Source organism: Ochotona princeps, chromosome 5, assembly GCF_030435755.1.
Source record: "Ochotona princeps isolate mOchPri1 chromosome 5, mOchPri1.hap1, whole genome shotgun sequence".
Lineage (NCBI taxonomy): Eukaryota > Metazoa > Chordata > Mammalia > Lagomorpha > Ochotonidae > Ochotona > Ochotona princeps.
The window spans coordinates 32,884,825-32,909,948 of record NC_080836.1 but is presented as its reverse complement, the minus strand read 5'-3'; the positions used below and the strand labels follow the sequence as shown (position 1 = coordinate 32,909,948).

The following is a 25,124-nucleotide window of genomic DNA, read 5'->3' as shown; positions in this document are numbered from 1 at the left end:
CACTAATGCAATGTAATTAATAAAATATAAAAAAAATCTGGAAAATGACAAGGGATATCCAGAAAAGCTCAGGTGTCCTATAACTGGCCAGTGCATATCCCTGCCTCAGAGCATCCAGTACCCAGCAACAGCAGCAACTTCCTTGCAGGCAACTTACAAGGAATCCTGTGATCAACTCTAAGACAACCCTGTTCACATGCTTTTCTGTAACCTCCACTTTTTTTTAATTCTTCTTCTTGTCATCTTGTTACTTTCTTGGAACCAGGTATATAATCTATGGAACTTTTTTCTTTAAATAATACATAATATTGTCTCTAAACTTCTAATGTGCTTTACATATGCTTAATTGAGCAGACAATATCTCCTCTTGTCTCTTTTCATTTTATAATTTTATTACCTTTATAGAAAGAGGAGGCAACATAATAACAGTCTTTCAGGCTGAGCACTTAAAGATGTATCCTTTGTTGTTGAGACCTAGTATTTTGTAGAATTTTAAAGGGACATCATTTGATTATCAGAAAACATTAATACAGGCATCTGTGAGAGTGAATGAAAAAACAAACTCCAAGGATTCTACATTAGCCTCTGAATAATCTCATAATCTAGTACTTTGATCAACCTTGATAGCTCTGAGAGCTCTGCCTTGCCTCTGAAGAAAAACAACAAATCAATAGGGAGTGGAAAGAGGAAATCTAGCAGACAAGTAAAAATTGGAACAATATTTGAGTCAGCCACTCACCTCTTTCTCTGTAGTTTTGTTGTGGTAGAAAGAACAGATATTTCTGAGTAGCAAAGATCCAAGTTTGAATCTCATATCCATCACCATGTCATGCAGTTGCATCTGGCAGTTTATTTAGCAACACAGTTTCAGTCAGTTTCCTCACTTATGGCACGCAGGGAATTCCTCTTCCCTGGCAGTACTACTGAGAAGATAGATGTTCAGTAGGTACAGAACCTAGAAATACAACAAAGAACAGCTGTTATTAACAGCAGCTGCCACTGTTTCCTCATCTGTCCAGTTTTCAACACATATTTATTGTTGTTTCCTTTGTGGCAGGAATATAGTTATCCTAGGACAAATAAAGAACATCCTTTGAATATCATGGTCATTAAACGTTTATCCTTCACTATTTCACTAAAAGTTCATTTGGCAAAGTCACTATTGTCCTATCTACCAGATAGGATGGACCCTTCTTGGTTCCAAAGAAGATCTTTGTGTGGTACCTAATACTATTGAGAAATTACCTTCTTGATGTCTAGAATACCTCTCTCTTCCTCCCTTGCTAAGTTTCCAAATAACTTACTGGACAATTCCACATGTATATTCTTAAACTCAGATGTCTTAAACTCAAAATTTCCCAAATCAAACTCATTGTCTTTGTTGTTAAACCTATTCTCTCCCTGAAAGATGGTGTCCTGTGGGCAAGGAAACAGTATTTTGAAACCAAACAGATCTACAATCTAACCCATGCGGCTCTAACAATATGCTTATCATCTTTATCTTTTATTAATTTATCATGTAAGTTTAGTAATACTTGCATTTTCTATGTTATTATGTATACTAAAGAGATATTGGGAAAAATCATTATCCTGTATCTGCCATACAGCACATATTCCACAAATGCTAGTAATATTACTGGATCTTCAGCCTCAGGAGAAAACAACTCCATTTACTAAGTATCCTTGGTCTCTTCAGGTGGCCCTGTAGTCTAGCTTGACAGGATTTGCCCCTAGTCCCAGCTGAATTGTGGTGAAGCCCAACCAGCCTGGCCTTACTCTGCCCTATGTATCCACCAGAGGATAGTCACTTAGCCCAGCCAAGTTCTCTTCCTAATCCAGTTCACATGCAGGGCCTCCTGTGTGCTTGGGCCCAATCTGGAATGGCCTGCCTCATCTTGACATTTGTTGATATGTGTTATAAGGTGACCTGGCCTAGTCTACCCCCAGTTCCAGCTCATGCTGATGGTTGCTACAGCCTAGCCCAGCCCAGCCAGCCTCCACTCCTGGCCCTAATGTGAACTAGCTGGTGTTATGGCCCCCAACCTGGCCTGTCCTGCATTTGTCCTGGTTCTCACATCTGCCAGTGGGTGTTAGGAACTGGCCTAGCCTGGCCTACTCCCAGACCTAAGCCAGATGTATGTCAGCAAGTACTATAACCTGGCCTGGTCTCCTGGGTTGCTCCCAGCTTTGGTTCTTGTTCTCACCTGCAGGGACTGCTTTCTGACAGAGGAGTTCCCGAAGCTCCTGTATCAGCTCTCCTCCAAGTGGCAGATCTCGTGCACACCAGTGGGTTCTTGGCCCAGGCTGACTGAGTTCACCTCCTCTCCCGGCAGGAACAGTAGCCTTGCCCAACTGACCCATACCCATTCCAGTTCTTACTCTTGGGTGCTACAGTTCTATCACGCCTGATTCAGGAACAGACACAACTCTCACATGGTTCAGCAGGTACTGAGACCCAGCCCTGCCCAGCCCATGCTACACCCACCCTGGTTCCCACGAGCATCAGTGGGTCCTCAAGCCTAGCCTATTCTGGCACACCCCAGACCCAGTCTACACCCATGCCAAGGGACACTGTAGTCATGTCCAGCCCAGATCACTGGCCCCATTTGAACTCTGACACTCATCAATGGAACTAACAACCCAGTCAGGGTATCCCATTAGATCCCTGACCAGGCCCATTCCCAGCCAGATTTTGTGCTTGCCAGTGATTGCTCTGACTCAGCTCAGCATAGCCCATTCGCTGACTTGGCCTTTGCTATAGGATGCTACAGCCTGTTCTGTCCTGGCCTGCCCCCACTATCAACTCTTACTGGTGGGTGCTGAAGCCTAGCCCTGCCTGGTCTGCACCCATCCCTGGCTCATGCAAACCAGTGTAATAGCCTAGCCCAGCATAACCCACATTCCATTCTGGCTCTTGTACATGCCAATGAGCTAAGATTTGGCATGAACCTGCTTGGTCCCCTCCAGAACCAATTCACACACTCGCCAACAGATGGAGCTATCTTGCCCAGCCTGACCAGCAACCAACCCAGTTCACATGTTCACCAGTGGGAAATGTGGCCCACCAGAGGAATTTCCCAAATTCATCCACCAGGCACTCTCAGATCTCAAGGTGCTGACGGGTGCTAGGCCCTTGCCAGTGGGCACAGTTTGCCCCCTCCATCCTGGCCTTTGTATATAAGGTGGTGGATATTGCTGCCCAGCCCACCACACAACCTATTCTTGGGTGCACCTGCAGGTGTTGCAGCCTGGATCAGCCCAGTCTATTCCAAACCCCAGTACCCATGAGTGTCAGAGTGTTTCATGGTCATGCCCATCACCAACCCTGGCTCTTAAGCAAACCAGAGGAAACTGCAGTTCCACAGGGGCGGATCCATATATCCCCCACAGAATCTGCCCCCAAAGTTCTCTTACAAGCTGGTTAGTGTCATGGCCCAGCCTAACGTGACCCATCTCTGTTCTAATACTCCCTGGTGCGTACTGTGATCTAGCCCTTTCAGGGAGGCCACCAGCCCTAGCTTTTTCTGCACCTGTGGTGGTGGTTAGTGGTGGTCAAACTAGCCCAACTCAGGTCTCCCACTTGATTGGGTGCATTAATCTGACTCAGAAGGTCCTCCGGCTTCCCCACCTTCAAACCACTCAGTCTCAGTCCCTCACTTACCTGCAAGTACAGTGGGATTATCTGTGGAAATTCCTCAGAAGTTATTCCTCACTTGCAGCATACTCCCTCAGCAGTATTCCTTCCCTCAAATCCCCATATCTCCTTCCCTGAGCAATCCACAGTCCCTGTGCCCAGGAGCACATGGCTTCCCCAGGCTGGTCTTTCTAAGCCCAGTCTTCTGCTGAAGTGACATACTGGCCTGGAGCTCTGCCTGCCCACCAGAGACCAAGATCATAGCTGGGTTCCCAGAGTACGTACACTGGCACAGAGTAGGTATGAGTGGCATGAGTGCAGGTCTGGGACCTTACCTCTCCACTCACCTGGGACACAAGTGTGTGCATGAGACCCCCAGGCCTGGCCCATGACCACACCACACTAGTCTGGGTCCTTTCCCTCCTCCTTACCCTTCCATCCTTGGAACCAAAACACATGTGTGATCTCACGCCCGCTCCAGCAGCCCCTATCATGAGTCCCCAGAACTCATGGAAGAGAGCAAAGTTGGCTATGCAAAGGCAGAAGAAAGTCACCCGTGGCTCTGGTTCCACAAAGGCAAAGGCCCCTGAAGATTTCTATATTCTACTCTGCCCTCAGCTCTGGGTGTGTTGCTATATGAGTATTACCTATGTATTAACCTACTTAATCTTTACAGAACTTTTAAAATTATTAATATTACTCATTTTAGAAGGATAAGACTAATGAAGCCAGTGAAGTAATATGGTAAGCTAAGCCTTTACCTGCTGGTACCCACATCCTATGTGTACTGGTTCATGTCCTGACTGTCCCACTTCTGATCCAGCTCCCTGCTTATAGCTTTGGACAACAGTGGAGGATGGCTCAAGTTCTTGGGCCCCTATGCCCATGTGGGAGACTCAGAAGAAGGTCCTGGTTCCTGGCTTAGGATTGGCTCAACTCTGGCCTTTAGGGCTATTTGGGGAGTGAACCAATAGAGGGAAGATTCATTCATATTCCAGCTCTGTCTCTCTCTATCTCTCTCTCTCTCTCTGTCTCACTCCTCTCTGTGACTAACTTTCAAATATATATATATATATGTATTTCTTAAACATAGGAAACTAAAGCATAATGATACTTAGTAACTTAGCCTGATATACCTAATACATGACCCAATTAAAAACACCAGGCTATAGCCTGCCTATTTAGAATAGCACCTGTAGAGGAAGTTCTTCAGACTGGTAACTCTTGGCATTAGAGAGACAACCTAGAATAATCTCTTCAGAGTCAGAAATAATTTTATGCTACTTAGATTTGCATATAAAGGCCCCAAATGAACAATTTCTTTGGAACGTTTCTGCACTTTATACTCCTGAAGGACCTGATTTCCAGATTTTGACAAGGGAACAACAAACACACACCCCCCCCCTTCCTGGTCTTGCCATATCTAAGGTTATCTCTGAGAAAATATGCATTTCTCTTTCCACTCCAACTCTCAGCTTAATTATAATAACTTTATCCGAGGTCCAATTTTTAAAATAAATTCCCAACGTTTTAGCACCAGTTTAAAAAAAAAAAAGACAATTCGAGAGAAACAAATGCTTCCCAACCTGCGTCTAAAAATCTCATGTCTACCATGGAGAGGAAATGAGGAAATACACATGCATCATGAGGAGTCCTAGGCAGGAACAATTTCCTAGATGACACTAATAAATAAAAAACAAGTAAACAGGGCAACAGACGAATCTCTCACGCAGAGGAATTTCAAGTAATTGCAAAGCTATTCTGCCTTTAGAGAGGATGGGCCTAACTTCACAGTGCCACAGTCTAGCCTGTGTATGCTGACATTCTTCCAAAGAGTACCACGTGGAACGGGGTGGAAGTCTACAGTGGAGAAACTCAACAACCACTTATCTTGGCAAGGTGAAAAAAGATAGCATCAGTGGTGATAAGCCAGCCATGCCCATATTATTCAGCGTTGATACACTGTGATGAGAAAGGCACTATTTTTTTTTCACCCAAAAAGTGCATAACCTCAGTTAATGTCAGGTTAAGCCCCAAGGAAGGGATGTTTGATAAAATGACTGATGAGAAGGCTTTAAAACTGTTGATGGGACTAAAAGCAAAAACGGGCTGAAGAACCGCCACAGTCCAGGGTCTGAGGGTAGAGGGTGGATTTAGTGTGACAGGGCATTCCAGACAGAAATGAACATTAGGGTCACAACCTAGCAAGACCTTAGTGGAATGCGGGTTTCTGACAAAATACACACGCACACACACTAGCGTGTCTCCTCTCCTTCAGGTTATTAGGAACTTCAGGATGCCCGCAGGTAGAGCACAGCCTCCTGCTTTGGTGGCACCCTTAATGTGAGCCCGACTGCTCAGCTTCACACCCAGCTCCCTGCTGGGGCTCCTGGGAAAGCAGCAGAAGGCGGCCCAAGAGTCTGAGCCCCTGCACCCACAGAGGGAAGAAACTCCGGACCGCAGACTTTTGCGGCCTTTTGGGGAGTGAACCAGCTGACGCAGAATGGATAGCTCGCTCTCCCTAATTCTGTCACTGAAATAAATCTTTAAGAATAAAAAGTTCGGCGTGGGAAGAATACATCAAAAAAAGTCCCTGACACAAATAAAACACCAGACCCAGGCACCCTCCCCTCCATCCTCTCAGGTCACCCTGCCCCCACCTTTCCTCCTCCTCAGGTGTTGTCTTTCCGGTCGCTCCACCAAAGCCTACGTGACGCGCGTGCGCAGCATGGATTCGACGAGCCTTCACATCGACGCGCTCAAAAGCAACTAGCTGAGCCTGGTCGCTCCCAGCGTAGAAGGCTGCTGTGTTTTCGCCGCCGCCATTACCGCGGCGGGAAGAGTCTGCCTTCTGCGACAGCTGGAGGAGGCGGTGGTGACTGGTATGGAGGCCTGGCGCTTGCGTTGGCTCCTGCAGGGTCTCCCGTGTTGGAGCCACAGCCCTGAATAGTGCCCCACGCGCGAGGGACTCCTGTGGCCCCACGCTGTCGTTGAGCGCCTTTCTGCTTTCTCATCCCAAGAAACCCGGTCCGAACAGCTCGGAGCTGTCGCCACAAGCCCGGCCGGCTGTCACACCTGCCGCGACGGCTCTGGGGCTCCGGGCGGCCCTGGGAGGAGCTGGGGGGCTCCAGGCGGTGTTCGGATGGAGCTGCGGGGTCCTCGGGGGGCTCCGGGCGGCCCTTGGGGGGAGCTGGGGGCCCCGGGCGGGTCCGGGGGGAGCTGGGCGCTTGTGCCCACCCGCGACTGCCGTCGGGGCTCCCAGCGGTCCTCGGGGGGCTCCGGACGGCCCTGGGGGAGCTGGGGGGCTCCAGGCGGTGCTCGTGTGGAGCTGCGGGGAAGCTGGGGGTTCTCGGGGGGCTCCGGGCGGCCCTGGGGGGAGCCAGGGACCTGTGCCCACGCCGGCTGGTGGGGGGTCAGGCATGGACTTCGGTCCTGTCCCGCATGGGACACGCGCAGGCGGAGCTCAAGGACAGGATCCCAGCTGTCTGCTTAGAGTTCAGTCACCCTCAGCCTGTTTTCTCCTTTCCCAGGAGTTACTTTACAGAAGGGGATATTCCACATCCGTTTTCTGCGCTCGACATGGCAAATGTGAGTAAATCCTCCTTAAGTTATTGTTAGGAAGTGTCTGTTCTGCAGCGGAAGGACTTGTTGCATGGAGCCTATAATGACACGGGTGGACTGTGGCTGATGACATCAGACTTTATACACAGGGTCATATGGGATAAGGGAGGAGATATTGAGCTTATCAACAAAACCCATCAACTGTTTCTATACTTATGTTTGGAAATCCTTTGTTTTGTATATTCCACCAAGTGTTCTCATCCACATGCTGTCCACGCAACTATTCTCATACAAATGATATCCAATCAGATATACAAAAGGTATCCATTCTGTTGTTCTCATACAAATATTATCCAATCGATTGTAATCCTGTGCCCTCTGACCTTCCAGGGTCATAAGTCCTCCTACAAGGAAGGAGCAGGTGGTTATCAGGGCCTTGGGGCGGGGCTGTGACACTGAGTTATCTCCAAAGCATGGAAGACTGGGAGTGCAAAATGCTACTGTCCTGCTTTGCAGGGAGCACAGGCCATTTATATCCGCGCTGACGTCTTTATCTAATTACATGTTTATGTAGACATGTAGTATGAGCATCCTTTCAGTATTTGTTTAAAGACGTTGTTTCAGTAAATAGGTAAAATATCTAAGCCACTTTTGATCTCCTTCAGCGTGAGAGAGGACTTTCTTAATCCAATAAAATGAGCTCGGGAGCATGTAGAGTTCCCAAGCAGGCAAGATCCTACTGTAGGAGTTCCCATGGTGGGGTGGGAGGAGTGAGAAGGCCTGCTGCTTAGAAGGTTTGGAAAAACAGAACTGCAGAGTCAGAACTTGGTGGCCAGGGTGTGGGAGAGAGTAGGACACTTACTGGGTCGAGCTTTTAACTTGAGTTTTGAAATGTATGTGCTTTGGGAGGACACTGATGTAAGTGAGGAGGATAAGAGGTGTGTTTAGAGCGTCCCCACCTCTTTCAAAAATAAAGATGTTATTTCTGCCTGCTGGAGTGAAAGCTGTGTGGAAGAAATCAATGAGAAGTTGAAGAAGCTCAGTATCAAAATCCCAACCATTTGTTCATGGCTCATGGCTGCTAAGAAACTGAGCTTGCAGGCTAAACAGCCTATGTGATCTTTAGCACTGGTGGGCCCCAATTCTTATGAATCAGGGCCCACCTAAGTCTGATTATCTCATAGGTGGCTCCAAGTAATTAAGTGGGTGCTTCCCTTAGTTGCTAGAAGCATGGGCTGTCCAGCTGAGATAGGTAGGGAATGTGTGGTGTTTCCCCTCACCTTGCAGGCTGTTCTGAATTGCCCCTTTTCAAGCTATTGTGGACTGCCACTATAAAAACCCTATGAATGTTCTGTTCCAGGCCACATTCCCAGTAAGGGGTGTTGGTGCTGGCCGGCAGGCCAGTCGGTCAGCCAGCTGCCTGCTCTCAACCAAGAACCCAGGCTCAGCTGTGCTGAGCTTGAATAAACTATCCTTGTGCACTTGGATGAACTTCAGACTCCTGGTGATTTCTATGGATCTCAAAATCTAGGCACAGCAAAGTTTAAAGGTGTAACAAGTAATAAGCATGGGTAGCTATTCTGAGCTAGGTTTTAAGATGAATTTTTGTCAGGCAGTAACCTGCACAGGAAGCAAGTATTGTTTAAAAAGAAAATAGTATATAGTGCTTTTAAGGAAGCAAAATTAATTCAAATACACTAAGATGCTGATAAGTGACTTGACTCCGGACTGGTTTCAATGAATTGATTCAGTAGGGTGAATATATGGAACGATACCTATACATTCCTTGTTAGGTTGTTTATGTCAAAGTACGATTAAATTTTAGTATTCAAATGGACAGAATTTTTTAAGATTTATTTATTTTTGGGCCCAGCGCAATAGCATAGTGATTAAAGTCCTCACCTTGCACACGCTGGGATCCCATATGGGCGCTGGTTCTAATCCTGGTGGCCCTGCTTCCCATTCAGCTCCCTGCTTGTCGCCTGGGAAAGCAGTTGAGGACAGCCCAAAAGCCTTGGGACCCTGCACCCATGTGGGAGACCTAGGGGAGGCTCCTGGCTCCTGGCTTGGGATTGGCTCAGCTCCAGCTGTTGCGTTCACTTGGGGAGTGAACCATCGGACGGAAGATCTTCCTCTCTGTCTCTTTTCCTCTCTGTATATCCACCTTTCCAATAAAATAAATCTTTAAAATTTATTTTTTATGTAAGAGGCCAATTTTAGAGAGAGAGGAGAGACAGAAACAGGTCTTCTATCTGCCGGTTTACTCCCTAAATGGCCACAGCAGCCAGACCTGAGCTGATTCAAGGCTGGCAGCCAGGAGCTTCCTTAACCTTTAAGTTTCCCACATAGGTGCAGTGTACACTGCTCGCTCAGGCCACAAACAGGGAGCTGGATCAGAAGTGGAACAGTCAGGACATGAATCTGCGCAAACATGGAATGCTGGTGGGTAGAGGATTAGAATGCTGTACCACTACACCAGCCAACCCCCCCCCCCCGAATTTTATATACATTGTAAATTCTGAGTGGATTGTAGAAGTAAAATACACAAATATCAGTGTATCTTCAACAATTTGGCTAGCATAGATTGCAGGGATCATGAATTAAGTAGCATTGGTAGAGATGTGACAAAATGAAATATGTGTTTCTATTATAAAAGCCAGTCTTCCCTTAGTTACAGTGATGTGTTGCTCACTAATTAATGCCTTTTAGATATGTAAGTCTTGCAGTTTCTCAGTGTTAGTGCCCAAATTTGTTGCAGAACAGTAAAAAGTAATCACAAAATGTCTTGAGCTGGATGTGAATGTCCTTGTAGACTGTTCATTTTTAGTAATTGAAACATTTTTTCCTCTAAATATGAACCCCCCCAAAAAATCTGAGCCCTAACACGGCCTGAAAAACTTCTCTTGTTTTGCCATTAAATCTCAGTTGTCTATTGTCTTCCCAAGTCTGGATATTGCAGGTTTGTTGAAAGTGAATCATTTGTGAAATAGTTGCTTAACCTCAAATACAAGTGACCTAAATTCTTACTGATCATTATTTTCACTAGCCAACCCAGTATCATAAAGTCTGTCAAGTGCCCCAGAAAATGCACTTCCTCAGTAAGGAATTGAGAATGTCAGCAGATTAAGAGATAAGGCTTGAAGCAAATTATTGCTGTCATCATCTGAACCTTTTGTTGGACAGTTTTGAAACTGCCTATTTTGAGTTCAAAATGAAATTCACTAAGTGGGTTTTCTTAACTAGGAACAAAAATCACATTTTTTTTTTAAGATTTATTTTATTTTCATTACAAAGTCAGATATACAGAGAGGAGGAGAGATAGAGAGGAAGATCTTCCATCCGATGATTTACTCCCCAAGTGACCACAACGGCCGGTGCTGTGCTGATCCGAAGCCGGGAACCAGGAACCTCCTCCAGGTCTCCCACGCTGGTGCAGGGTCCTAAGGCCTTTGGGCCATCCTCAACTGCTTTCCCAGGCCACAAGCAGGGAGCTGGATGGGGAGCAGGTCGGCCGGGATTAGAAGCCGCGCCCATATGGGATCCCGGGATGTTCAAGGCGAGGACTTAAGCCGTTAAGCCACGGCACCAGGCCCAAAAGTCACATTTTAATATACAACTTTCATCACATGTTTATCAGTATGAAGAAAAAAGGCATAAGGGAATCTAAGAGTTTTAGTTCTTAGGCTAAAATAATCATTAATAACAATTTCCAATGTCATTTGAATACTTTTCCTTCTGTTTTTTCCTTGTAGCAACGTAAATGTACATGATCATGAATTATGCTTTAATAACTACTAAAAGTATGATGGTAATATATAGGATTATATATGTATAGCAATACATGTAAAATACTTAGAACTGGACATGGCCACATGTTAACTAATATCTATTGGTAATTGACGATTGCATGCTTTCAGATGAACATTGTCAGGGCAGGCGTTTGGCCTAGCAGTGAACCCATTAGTTGTGACACCCACATCTTGTGTTAAAAGCACCCAGGGGGCCCGGCACAGTAGCCTAGCAGCTGAAGTCCTCACCTTGCACACTCTGGGATCCCATATGGGCACCAGGTTGTGTCTCAGCTGCCCTGCTTCCCATCCAGCTCCCTGCTTGTGGCCTGGGAAAGCAGTCGAGAATGGACCAAAGCCTTGGGACCCTGCATCTATACAGGAGACCCAGAAGAAGCCCCTGGCTCCTAACTTTGGATCAGCTCAACTGCAGCCGTGTGGTACTTGGGATATGAATCATTGAATGGAAGATCTTCCTCTCTGTCTCTTCTCCACTCTGTATATCTGACTTTCTAATTTGAAAAAAAAAAAAAAAAAAAGCACCTAGGGTTCAGGTACTGTCTCCACTCCCAATCCAGAACTTCTGGCTAGATCATGTTCTGGGCAGCAGAGCTAGTAGCTGGAGCCTTAGGCCTGTGTGGGTGACTTGGGTTGAGTTCTGACCCCCAGCTTCAGCCTGGCACAGCCTTTGCTGTTGCAGACATTTGAGAGCCACCATATGATAGCATGTACTCTCATATGGTCTGACTCGGCCTCTCAGACTAATCAATTTGAATTTAAATTTGAAAGAAAATGTTCATATATTCTAATTGAACTTCCTGTCTTGAACCTTTGTACAAGATTATTTGGAATTTTAATTTTTTAATTGCCTTTAGATCCTGAGCTACTTTCAGTTCTTGGCCTTGTCATAGATTGGCTTCAGTTGATGTGGACATTGGGAGTGTGAACCAGTGTGTGGGAGCTAGTGCTTGCATGCTTGCTCTCATTCACTCACTCAAATACTTTTATATGTACATTTCCCCAGTATATTTCTGTTTCTTCAAAACCCAGTACGTATAAACTTTATGAAATGGTTTATCTACTTCTCCAGGAGTCTTTCTCTCTCTTTATGAGTTAGTTATTTTGTTTGTTTTTTTATTGGAAAGTCAGATATACAAGAGGAGCAGAAACAGAGAGAAAGATCTTCCATCAGTTGGTTCGCTCCCCAAGTGGCCACAATGGCTGGAGCTGTGACAGTCCGAAACCAGGAGCCTGGATCCTCTTCCAGGCCTCCCACACAGGAGCAGGGTCGCAAGTCTTTGGGCTGTCCTCAACTGCTTTCCCAGAGCACAAGCAGGGAGCTGGATGGGAACCGGGGCTGCCGGGATTTGAACCAGTGCTTATAAGGTGAGGGCTTTAGCCACCAGACCCTTTTTTTTGTAATTGGTTTTGTTTAAAAGGCAGGATTAGAAGGGAGCAAAGGGAAAGAGAGAAAAATCTTCGATCTGCTGATTCACTCATCAAATGGCCACAACAGCCAGGGCAGGGTCAGGAACCTGAAACTTCTTCAAACTCTCATGTAGGTGGCAAGGGCCCAAACTCCACTTGGGTTATTATTTGCTGCTTTCCCAGAATCCTTAGGAGGGAGCTGAGTCAGAAGCAGAGCACCCAGCACAAGAACCAGCAGGCTTATTGGATGCCTGCACTGGAGGAAGCAGCTTAATAGAGCACGCCATGGTTGGGGCGGTGGTTTTCCTGGGCCTCTAGTATTCATTCATTATTCAAAGCTACAGGAGCGGGGGATGGGGAGCATTCTTCTGCTAGTTCATTCCAGATAGCCACAATGACTGTGCCAGGCTGAAGCTAGGAGCTTCATTTGAGTCTCCCATGTGGGTGTCAGGGGCCCAAACATCTTCTGCTGCTTTTCCTCAGCCATGAACAGGGAGTTGGAACCTAAATGGAACAGTCACCACACCGAATAACAACATGGGTTAGTTAAACAGGCTGAGCTTACTGTAACTCCCCACACCACCACCACCAATGTCTCTTACTTGCTTATCTCTTAATAGCATTTCACAGTTGATAGAATATTTTTTTGTATACCTTTTTTTGCAAAACCAAAAATTGTTGATTGTTTAATGTTAAAAGCCAGATTTTGAGCATTTGGGGGCTGTCAGTTAAATCTGTGTTGCAACTACTTCAGTCTTTGTTATGTTGAGAGAGAGCAATCAGATTGACTGCCTAAATGAATGGTATGCCTATGTTACAGTAAATCTTTTATCTACTAGAACAGTAGGCTGTATTGTGAAATAGTGTACCTACACAACTATCAGTGGCCACAAGGGTTAATAACAAGGCTAGTGTCTGACCAGAGTTGAGTGGAAATTGCTGCATAAGGAGACTTGTGAAATTTTTTTGTGTGTAAGGCTGTGGCAGCCTTTGTGTAATATTGTAGTTTGCACAGATTTTGTAAGAACTCTGTTGTCAGGCAAGTGAGCTGAGGACCAACCCGCTTCGTGACTTTCCGGGTACATTTATTTTGGTTTGACAAAAGTGACTTCATGTCGTTTCTAACATTGTCCATTATTTTTAATCTTGGTACACAGTGGATATTCAGTAAAAGTAAAACTCAGTAGTATGATTTGCAGAAAATGTCTGTGTCATAACATTATTATCTAGAAAAGTAATTTTTAACTTGTGTGTTATTCTCAGGTGCTTTGTAACAGAGCCAGACTAGTTTCCTATCTCCCAGGGTTTGGCTCCTTGGTTAGGAGGGCTGTCAACCCCAGAGCTTTCTCAACTGCGGGCTCCTCAGGCTCTGATGAGTCTCACGTGGCTACCGCACCTCCAGATATATGTAAGTAAGGGTTACTGCTACTTAATGTCTCAAAACATTTTAAGTTGTGTTTCCTTTAGGATTTCTTTTTGGGTTTTTACAAATACTTTTTAAATTGTCTTTATTCCATTGAAAATAAATCAAGACTCTACATAATATTTATACCAGAAAGCTACAATTGCAAAAAGAACGAACACAGATGCTCCTTGACTTATGATACAGCTTTTTAAAAATTAAAAAATACCTGTAAGTCAAAATACATCTAACACACCTAACCTAACATCGTAGTCCAGCATCACAGAATTCTGTAAGAATGTCAGTTATGTGCCCACATGCATGGCAATAGGCACTGTACCATAGGTATATTGGTAGGCAGGAAAAGATAAAAATTCAGAATTTAAATACAGTGTTTAATGAACGAATATTGCTTTGCACTGTTGTAAAATGGGAATCGTCCATTCTGGTTTCCAAAGCTTATTTTCTTGAACTTCAGTCTCTTTCTATCTCCAGTCATACGCAGTCTCCTTGAGACATTTCTCCTGTTAACCTATGTTGCCTCTTCCTACCATTATTTCCTAAATTTATGTAGCTGGCTGTTATATATATTAGTCTTTATTATTGAATTGGTAACTTACCTACTACGTATAAAAGCTATGTCTTTGAATTCACTGTAAATATCACTATTAGGCTTATCATTCTAAATATTCTAATCCTGTCAGTTTCTTGATAGACTTTGTTTTTACTAGCAGTTCCTAAACTATCCTCAAACTATAAATCATTGTTCATGACTAAAGCAAAGCAAACAAAAAGGCTAAACATTTCTGTGTTAAGTTTAAGAAATGCTACCTGCCATATTCCTATATTAAAATTGATAATGCACACTAAAATGTTAAACACCATTAAAAACTTAACCTAAAGTGTCCAGTAATTGTCATACATGGAATCATTTTTTCATGAAACACATTACTTGCAGTGGATTTGAAGTTCACTTGGGCATTCAGAACCTTCCATATTGCACCATCCTTGACTGCTCTCCAAATTTACATCAATTTCAAATGAACTGTAGTTATCAACAATAAATGATTTGCCAGTAACCCTATGGAAAGGATTGGTGTCCTGAATATATAAAGCATTTGTATAGATGAGTAGCAAGAAGAGCCCAGTGAAAACCCAACAAGCACAATAAATGAAGATACGAGCAGGCTTTCACAGAAGAGGAACACAAATACCTGTGAACTATAGAAACTTTGTTCAAATCCACTATTGGTGGGAGGCACTTTTCTGAAGAGAATCAGAAAATTTTAAATGTAGTCTTGTGTTCCAATTTTAGTATATGTGCTGCCAAAGCGAGCAGTCTTTGAAAACCATGTTGTTCAGAAATACCTTATCTTCGTTTTATGAACTGATTAAAATTATAAGTAGCTATCTAGAACCTTGTTAACTTGATACAATGTACCTTGGTATCATCTGGGAACTTAGGAGAATAGATTCTAGAGCCCCACTTTAGACCTGATAAATCAGAATCCACATGTCGGCAAGATCCTACTTACATCTTAAATCATTTTTTTGAAGTTTGTGAAACACTGAGTGGGTGTTTGTGTTGGGGATTTTGAGATGGTGTCAAAATCCAGTCAGAGCAGGTTTCCTGATTGTTGAGTGATGGTGTCATACAGAAGTAATCAGGTGATACAAGGAAGAGGGAGCCTTATTTATGTAACCTTTTTCAGTTACTCAGCACTGGCAGAGTATTGAAAAATAATTGTTTTTATTTCCAAGTAATGTGAACATCAGTTGTCCCTACGTTGTTCTGAACTAAACCACTACTCTGAACAATTATACTTTATTCTTTTTTGTATCATTTAAAGAATTTTTTGTGTGTGTTTGCTAAATTTAGGTTTCTTTGTTTTTGCTTTTAAGATTTGTTCTTGCTCTTACAAGTATGTTATCTTTACCTAAAAGAACTTTGAAAATTTTTCTTCTGTATGAATATAAGGTAGTTTTCCATTATATCCTAAAGAATAATCAAAACAGGGCTCAGCATGGTAACCCAGTAGCTAAAGTCCTCACTATGCATGCACCAGGATCCGATATGGCTGCCAGTTTGTATCCTGGCTCCTCTACTTCCCTTCCAGCTCCCTGTTTGTTGCCTGGGAAAGCAGTAGAGGACGGACCAAAACCATGGGACCCTGCACCCATGTGTAAGACTGGAAGAAGCTCCTGGCTCCTCACTTCTGATTGGCTGAGCTCCAGCTGTTACAGCCACTTGGACAGAAGTGAACCAATGAACAGGGGATCTTTCTGTCTTTCCTTCTCTGTATATCTGCCTTTCCAATTAAAAAAAAAATTTTTTAAGGAGCAGTAGCACATTCTCTTGAGTTTTTTAGTGCTCTCAGTTGTGAAAGGAAACCTGACTGTTTTGTTGTTCCTCTCCAGGCACGCGAACAGTGTGGCCTGATGAAACGATGGGACCCTTTGGACCTCAGGATCAGAGGTTCCAGCTGCCTGGAAACATAGGATTTGACTGCCACCTCAATGGCACTGCTTCACAGAAGGCAAACCAGACTGCTAAAGCTTTACCTGATGTTCTAGTGGAGCCCTTATCAAGTGAAAGACATGAGTTTGTCATGGCACAATACGTTAATGAATTTCAAGTAAGTTTTTCATATTGGTTTTTTTGTGTTCTTCCAATTATTAATGTTAAATTATTTTCCAGTTATAACAAGTATATACAGAAATGGCATTTAAAATGTGATGGGTCCTATATTGTGTATAAAAGTAAAATTTTTTTTTTACTTAGTTTTATAATTTTTAGGTAAAGTAATATCTTTATGATAACAACTTATTTCAAATATTGGTAAATGTGGATTATCAATTTAAATTTCACTTTTGTAATTGGCAATTATCATTTGGATGTGGACTTAGTTCCTGCTGCTTGTATGCCCCTCTGGCGATTTATAAGTTTAAGGAAAGATTTGAGATTCCTGAAATTGTTCCAAGATAGTAAACTGAGAAGGAAAAGTTACAGCTGTTTTAAAAACAATATCTGAATGTTTGAGGGAAGAGTTCTTGAGTTTATTTGATTTTTTTTTTAAACTAGCATTGCTCATTCTCAGGCGAAACTACATGAAATTCAGGGTGTTTGTCAATCCCTTTATGTTTACCATTTTTTCACATTTGTATGTGATTTCCAGCTGAGTAGTATTTTGTGTTTTTTTTTTTTTTAAGTATTTTTTTTTTTCCATTGGAAAACCAGATTTACATAGAGAAGGAGTTACAGAAGGATCTACCTGGTGGTTCACTGTCCATGTGGCCACAACAGCTGGAGCAAAGCTGAGCTGCTCTGAAGCCAGGAATGAGGAGTTGCTTCCAGGTCTCCCATGCCAGGTGCAGGGTCCCAAGGTTTGGACCATCCTCTACTGCTTGCTCAGGCCTCAGGCAGCTGGATGGAAAGTACATCAGCCAGGACGCGAACCAGCACCCATATGGGACCCTGGCACATGCAAGGCGAGGATTTTTATTTTATTTTATTTTTCAAAGATTTATTTATTTGATTGGAAAGGCAGATATACAGAGAGGAAGATCTTCCGTCCAATGGTTCACTCCCCAAATGGCCGCAAAGGCTGGAGCTGATCCAGTCCAAAGCCAGGAGCCTCTTCCAGGTCTCCCACATGGGTGCAGGGTCCCAAAGCTTTGGGCCGTCCTTGACTGCTTTCCCAGGCCACAGGCAGGAGCTGGATGGGAAGTGAAGCCACTGGGATTAGAACTGGCGCCCATATGGGGATCCTGGCATGTTCAAGGCGAGGACTTTAACCCCTAAGCTATCATGCTGGACCCGCAAAGCAAGGATTTAACCACTGGACCATTGCTCAGGTCCCATGCCTTTGAGTTTTTTTTATCAGAACCATATTATTAGAAGCAGCAATATCCCTCACAATTATGACGAGTTACATATATAACCAGAATTTGAGATTTGTTTGACTGTCTCTTGTGTTTTTGTCTCAAATGTTTTCGTATATTGGCTCCTTGTTTCTCTTCTGCCTCAATGAAATTATGCATCTCACAGGGTTTTTTTGTTTGTTTGTTTGTTTGTTTTTGTCCTTCACCCTCATTTAAATAAGTTGGTCACTTACACCCTTGGCTTCTTCCACAGGGTATGTTTTATAATTCCTAACTTGCTGTTTCTATTTCTGACATGCCTTGGCATGGCATTTCTCTCTGCCAACCAAACATACCTGATTTTATTTCTACATTATTGGTGTCTTTTCAGTTTTCTGCCAGAATCTAAGGGCTCTTTATATCATCTGGATTCTTAGAGACATTATCCTATAAGGGACACCTGAGGAGTTAAATAAATTTGGGCTCAAAGGTTGGCTCAATCTTTGACTTTATTTTGTGAACCTGAGGAAGTTATCTTTTTGAGCCTCAGTTTCTTTATACATAAAATGAGGATAATATGCCTATCCGATAGGACCTCTGTGAGATTAAATATAATGTGTGAACAGCACTGACGTATGCTAAATGAGCAATGCATGTTGACTAATGGTTGATCTATCCGCTGCACCTTCTGTTTATGATGCATGCGCCACACAAACAGTAATGTTAGCTTTTTGTGTGTAATTTTACCCTTTATTTCTCTTTGCTCAAGAAAGAGAAAGTGACTATAGGATAGGAAGTATAATTATGCTTTTTAAACTGTATGTATGAGATGCATATGAGATGCATGAATTCCCTTTAGATTAAATGAAAAAGTAAAAAAAATTTCATTTCACAGCTTTGAACACTTCCCTGTAACCCACCACTTCCTAATCTCATTATAGTCCAACCACAACTTATTTATTTATTTACTTATTAATATGTGATTGTATGCCTTTACACTGTTATTGGCTCTTCTGTTTTTCCTTCTGAATTCCTGGTCTATATTCCACTTGTTCTTTATCATGTAAGCACATTAGATAGTAGCTCAGGTATTACCATTTCATCTGTTTCCTGATTCCTCCCAGCAAAGCCAGTTCCTTCCTCATCTGAACGACTTTCGCCTTAACTCTGTAGAACTCTCCATATTCTGTTGAATTGGTTTCTCTGTGCTCAGTTTTCCTCTTCTAGGCCTGTTATACCTGAAAGTGAAGACTAAAATTTCACCCTTATAACATTTGCTCCTGTCATAATAGCTTAGCCCTGATAGGCTCCCAGTAATTTTCAGTTGAATAAAAGCCACCTGTGTTTACTGTAGGAGAAGCTATGTTAATGAATCATGATATTACACAAGTTAGCATTATAATTGCCATTTTATAGATGACAGCATAGAAGAAAAGATAGATATCACAGAATGAAAAGACATCATGAGACAGGTAAAGCACTCTGTATTATCCAATTTCAGTTTATGACGTGTTGGAATATCAGTATATGTTCAAGTATCCTGTTTCAAATTTTTTAGAATTTTCAGATACTATTTTCATGAGAAAAAAATGTTTATATAAACCGTTGCTTTACCTTACAATTAGACTAGAATTTATTTTAGAAAACCTTTCAACATAAAACTTCATGATGGGCATACATTTTGTTTGAATTCAATTATTTTCACTTATATATAATCTATGTTCTTCATAGGGTCGTGATACACCTGTTGAACAAGAAATCAACAGTGCAGAAACTTACTTTGAAAGTGCCAGAGTAGAGTGTGCAATCCAAACGTGTCCAGAACTGCTGCGAAGAGGTGTGTTGTACTTTATACACTGAAACACTGTGCTATACCAAATAATATACTCTGTAGGAATTGCAAATGCTTTGTGCCTTATATGTTAATATGGTCAAGACAGAAGCATTCGTCTTCTGGCATCTGACCTTATGTTGCTAGTAGAATTTTTTCAAGATGTTTTAAATTTTTATTGTAAAGTCAGATATGCAAAGAGGAGGAGAAACAGAGAAGATCTTTTGTCCATCCAATGATTCACTCCCCCAAGTGGCCACAGTGTCCGGAGCTGAGCCAATCCAAAACCAGGAGCCCTTAACCTCCTCCAGGTTTCCCAGGCTACAAGAGGGAGCTGGATGGGAAGCGGGGCTGCCAGAATTAGAACCGCGCGCATATGGGATCCAGGGCGTGCAAAGTGATCATTTTAGCTGCTAGGCTACCACACTGAACCAAAAATGGTAGAATTTTTAATAACCTTTCTCTCAAGCTCAAGTCCGTTTTACTCCTGTGTTGTTATTGCATTTGTAATTTCTTAAGCTAGTAAGTAATTCTGGGAAAAATCTTAGAAATAAGCTTTTTTTAAAAAATTATTTTAATCACCAAAACATGTAGCCCTGTTTATTCATCTGAACTACTGGTGTTGTATGTCAGCTCATCCAACAAAAGCAGCTGTGAAAAAAACTAAAATTCATCTTATTGTTTTCAAAAATAATACATGTTTATAAAAGTAATATTATAATGATTTAGCCTGATTGTTTCTAAAGTATTTTTATACAGTATTTTTTTCACAAACCAAATTCTTTTTTCTTGTTTTTTTTTTTTTTTTAATTTTATTTGTAGATTTTGAATCACTATTTCCAGAAATGTCTAATAGCAAACTAATGATTCTGACTGTAACACAAAAAACTCAGAATGACATGACTGTTTGGAGTGAAGAGGTGGAAACTGAAAGAGAAATTCTCTTAGAAAAGGTAATTCATTTAATTATTTATTGTTTTGTTTTGGTCAGATTTTTGTACCATTGAGCCAGTGTTTCAAAACAATCTGGTCTTCTACCCTTTATTCATTCTCTGCTAGAATACATTAATTCTAAAGACTTTGCATCTTTTTTTTTTCATGTTCTTGAATAGCTTAGATTCTGTTTAATACTTTTCCAAATATTTTAAAACTATGTGTCTGTTTCAGGAAATTAGAAAAGTACAGTAAAAACTAACCAAGAAATAAGATATTGTGCTACCACTGTCTCTCCCTTTCTCTGTTTAAATCCTCCCTGCTCTTCTCTACTAGTTTAATTCATGTCAGAGTGAAAATTGCCCAACCCTCTTTAAGGAGTAAATGCTAGCAATGGAAAATATGGTGATCATGCCCACATTTTTTTTCTCTTACTTTTTTAACCCAAAGATATGTTTGGATACTTTTTTAATACCATGATATACAGATACAATTCATTCTGTAAGATATGCATAGTATTAGAACACATGACTAAAAATGTTCATAAATAACTTTTAAATTTTCTTGATTTTTAGGTTGAAAGCAAACTTGCCTTTACAAGCAATACGACAGTTAAAAAAAAATCTTTGTATCTGTTTTTATGAGTACTGATCACTACAAATTCCTGCGTAGAGACTTGCTGAATCAAAGGATTTTTACATTTAAAATTTTTATAGACACTGCCAATTTGGCTACCAAAAAGATTGTCCTAATATGTGGTTATCACCCTAACATGGTGTTAACATTCTTTTCATTTTTGTCTGTCTGGGAAGTGATAAGTGGTATTTTACCATCTTATGTTTTAGAACCTATATAATTATTTTTCTCTTAAGAATTTGATGCAGGATTATAGCAATCTCTTTGTAAGACAGAAGTATTCCTCTGCATGTTTGACAGGCCAAAAGTGACTCAAGAGCATCTAACTTTGAGTTGAAAACTCCTTTCCTGACTTCCATGCAACATATTGTTAAGAATTCTTTTGTATTTTTTTAGAATTAGATATCTGGTCCTCCTCATTTATAGCAATATTATAGTTTCTATATTCCTAACAAAAAACAAGTTGCAAAAAGGCCTAAGATATTCTCTGATGAGATCTGAATTTAGACAATTAGGATTTAAATGGGCAGTAACTAGCAATAAACACTTTGTCTACATATTAGTCTAAGGCTTAGTGCTTATCACTGCCATGGAACCATTAGGGAGCTCTCGCAGGTGCACTGCATGATAGCCCTACGGTATGATGGGTTAGTTTCTGAGCTAAGCTGCAACTGATTCTAGTGTGCTTCTAAGTCAGATTCTGATAACTGGTTTCATAACTTTGAAATGACAACATCCTTCTTATCGAGACTTTTTTTTTAATAATGACTGAAGCTGTTTCACTATGAAGAAAAGATACATTGTTGTGGATATATTAGTGATTATTTTAGAACCATACTTAGTATGGTATATACCTATTCTAATTTTTTCCAGCAGATGTCAGTATTTGATCTTGATGAGCAAAAAAAATTTTAGGGCCCAGTGCAATGGCCTAGCAGCTAAAGTCCTTGCCTTGGAAGTGCTAGCATCCCATATGGGACCTGGTTCTAATCCCGACACCTCCACTTTCCATCCAACTCCCTACTTGTGGCCTGGGAAAGCAGCCGAGAACAGCCCCAAAACCTTGGGACCCTGTACCCATGTGGGAGACCTAGAGGAAGTTCCTGGCTCCTGGCTTTGGATTGGCTCAGCTCCGGCTGTTGCAGTCACTTGGGGAGTGAATCATCGGACAGAAGAATTTCCTCTCTGTATATCTGACTTTCCAATAAAAATAAATAAATCTTTAAAAAATCTATGTATTTGAAAGGAGAGTAACAGAGAGAGAGATCTTCGCTACTGGTTCACTCCCCAAAGGACTGGAGTCAAAGTCAGAAGTCTGAAATTTCCATGTGGATCTCCTGTGTGGGAGGCAGGGGCCTAATTTTTGGGCCATCCTCCGCTACTTTTCCAAGTGCATTGGCTGGGAGCTGGATCAGACGCAAAGCAAACAATATTCAGCCCCATGCACCACTTTGTTTTCAGCTGATTGTGACTCTTTTAAGATTATAATCTCATCTTAGTATTTATTGCTAATGTTTCATTACTTGTGCTTCTGATAAAGCTGACAGTGACATAGACTTTAGCATGGAAAAGCTAAAATTGTGGTACAGGTTCGTGGTATGTAGTGATTATGTACTGTGGTATACAAAAGATACATAGAGAATACAGAATCCTTTATCTTCATGTTCCTTTTCAGAAATATTTCATGATTATGTGAGTGGAGAGAAGCCTTTTGAAGAGCACATAAGTATGTTTTGAAACAGCTGTCATTTAAACTGATGAGTGATTCAGATCCTTTGACTACATTTTATTTTCCTCTTATTCATTCCTAACACCTTCATAATGATATAAAATAAGCAGCTACAATTTATTATTTAGGGTAAATTCAGGAACTAGTAGTATAGAACTGATTAGAAATATTCTATAAAGTATTAAATAATTTAGAAGAAAAACAGAAAATTAAGAGTAAACTAGGAGTAATTAAAATGTTATGCTAGGCATTAATCTTTTGGAATGGTAAGTTTTTGCAACTTTTTTCTAATTTGTCATTTTTTATTAATGTTACTGAATTCTATTGTAAGCCAAGATTCATTTTAAAAATTGTTTTAAAATCAGGTAATCTGTAGATGCTATCTTGAACATACTATTTGTGCTGTTTTTGTCCAGTTCATCAATGGTGCTAAGGAAATTTGCTATGCTCTCCGAGCAGAAGGCTATTGGGCTGACTTTATTGACCCGTCATCTGGCTTGGCAGTGAGTAATTAAATACAGTTTGAAGACAAAATTACATAAGTGAATTTTATTATAAAATTACTATTATAACCTTGGTAAAAATAGCTCATTGATGATATTTAGATATTCCAGTTATACCCAGGAAGTACTATTAGAGGTCAGTTGCATTCAGAAGTTTGGAGAGACCTTCATAGTTCTGTTTCTCCATCACTGCAACTTTCGTTTTATTTAACCACAGTAGTTATGAGCCATCCTTGCTAGTTATTAATAAGCCTTGGCATGTTTACTATTTATGAGCTGAAAGTTAGACTTCAGTATATTCTAATTTCCGAAAGGAAGAAAGGTTAAACTAGTAAAATAAATATTTACAAAGATAATTATTTTAGAAATTACTGTTTGTAGGTTATGCTTTGGAGAAAATAGCTTTACAATAATTGTGGTCACAGTTTCAGTTCTAGATGTATCGTTCAGTTACAAGTAGTAATAAAATCATTTTTTGAATCTTAAGGTGGAAATATGTACTATTTATTCTCAAAGGAAAATAAGATACAAACTATGATAGAAATGAAAAACTTTGGGCTTTAGTTTCCTTAAAATGGAAACAATAGTGAACTTCTCTAAGATTTATTTTGTCTTTAAAAGTTATATAATATTACACATTTGATTTGAAACACAGAATTTGCTAGATCCTTTAGCTTTTCTAGAATGCTCAGAGGTAATAGAGCTGTTGAACAGACCTTTTTAATACTTGATTTTATTAAATATTTGGATTATTGGTAGGGATGTAATCATGTTTACTTGGGAAGGATTACCATAATGCCTTTCTAATGAAAATATTACTTTATTTCTTCCAGTTTTTTGGACCATATACAAACAACACTCTTTTTGAAACAGATGAACGCTACCGACATTTAGGATTCTCTATTGATGATCTTGGCTGCTGTAAAGTGATTCGTCACAGTCTCTGGGGCACCCATGTGTTTGTAGGAAGTATATTCACTAATGCAACACCGGACAGCCATATTATGAAAAAATTAAGTGGGAACTAGCAAGAATGTCAGTTTATTTGCGGTACTGTTTCTTTGTAATAGATTGATTGATAAACTCTGTCAAAGACTCCAGTTTTAAAATATACTTATTTGTAGGTATTTATTTTAACTTTTCTGAATTAACAAGATTGACAATTGAATTGGGGTATTTAAATTGCCAAATTCATGTTGAGCACATCCACATTGCACAGAATGTGGTAATTAACATGTAGCCTGGGTATGGTCTCCACTTATTCCTCCCCTTTATTGGAAAAGCTTCATTTTTTAATTATTTTTCTCCAAAAATAAATCATACTTTTGGTTATGATAATGTGTGTTTCATTACAACATTTTACTGATTTTAAAGCTCCTTAAGAAACTCCAAGATGTTTTTGAATAACAGTTAAAAACCATAATCCAAAAGATTTCCCTATTTGTTAAAAATTCTAATGCAGTCTTATTTTTAAATCATGCAAAAATAATATAATATGTCTTTATGTAAAGAGTATATAAATGCTACACATGCAAAAAAAACTAACTCCTGAGATGAGAGATAAATACAGTTTATTTTCCATTAAAAGTGTGTTCTTGTTTCTACAACGTGTGCGATTGATGCAAATTGCATTATTTTATAGAAGTGCCTCATTGGGACAGAGTCTGTTTTAGAGCTATAAACCTTAAAAGAATTATTCACTTGTTGGGCTTTTGCCAATATTAGTAGAAAGATTTTGTAGCAAGCATAGTAGCTCAGCTGGCTAATCCTCTGTCTTGTAGTGCTAGCATGTCATGGGTGCTGGTTCATGTCCTGGCT

General features: G+C 41.0%; 1 protein-coding gene across 1 annotated transcript; it reads left to right on the top strand.

The window, feature by feature from the left end:
• The first annotated feature begins 6,419 nt into the window (after positions 1-6,419).
• On the top strand, positions 6,420-24,419 carry MMADHC (metabolism of cobalamin associated D). The gene is made up of 8 exons (XM_012925498.2): positions 6,420-6,516; positions 7,165-7,222; positions 13,675-13,819; positions 16,232-16,449; positions 19,406-19,511; positions 20,328-20,458; positions 23,220-23,306; positions 24,140-24,419. The coding sequence occupies exons 2-8, from the start codon at positions 7,214-7,216 to the stop codon at positions 24,332-24,334; spliced, it is 891 nt and encodes a 296-aa protein (XP_012780952.2). The 5' UTR covers positions 6,420-6,516; positions 7,165-7,213; the 3' UTR covers positions 24,335-24,419.
• The last annotated feature ends 705 nt before the right edge of the window (positions 24,420-25,124 follow it).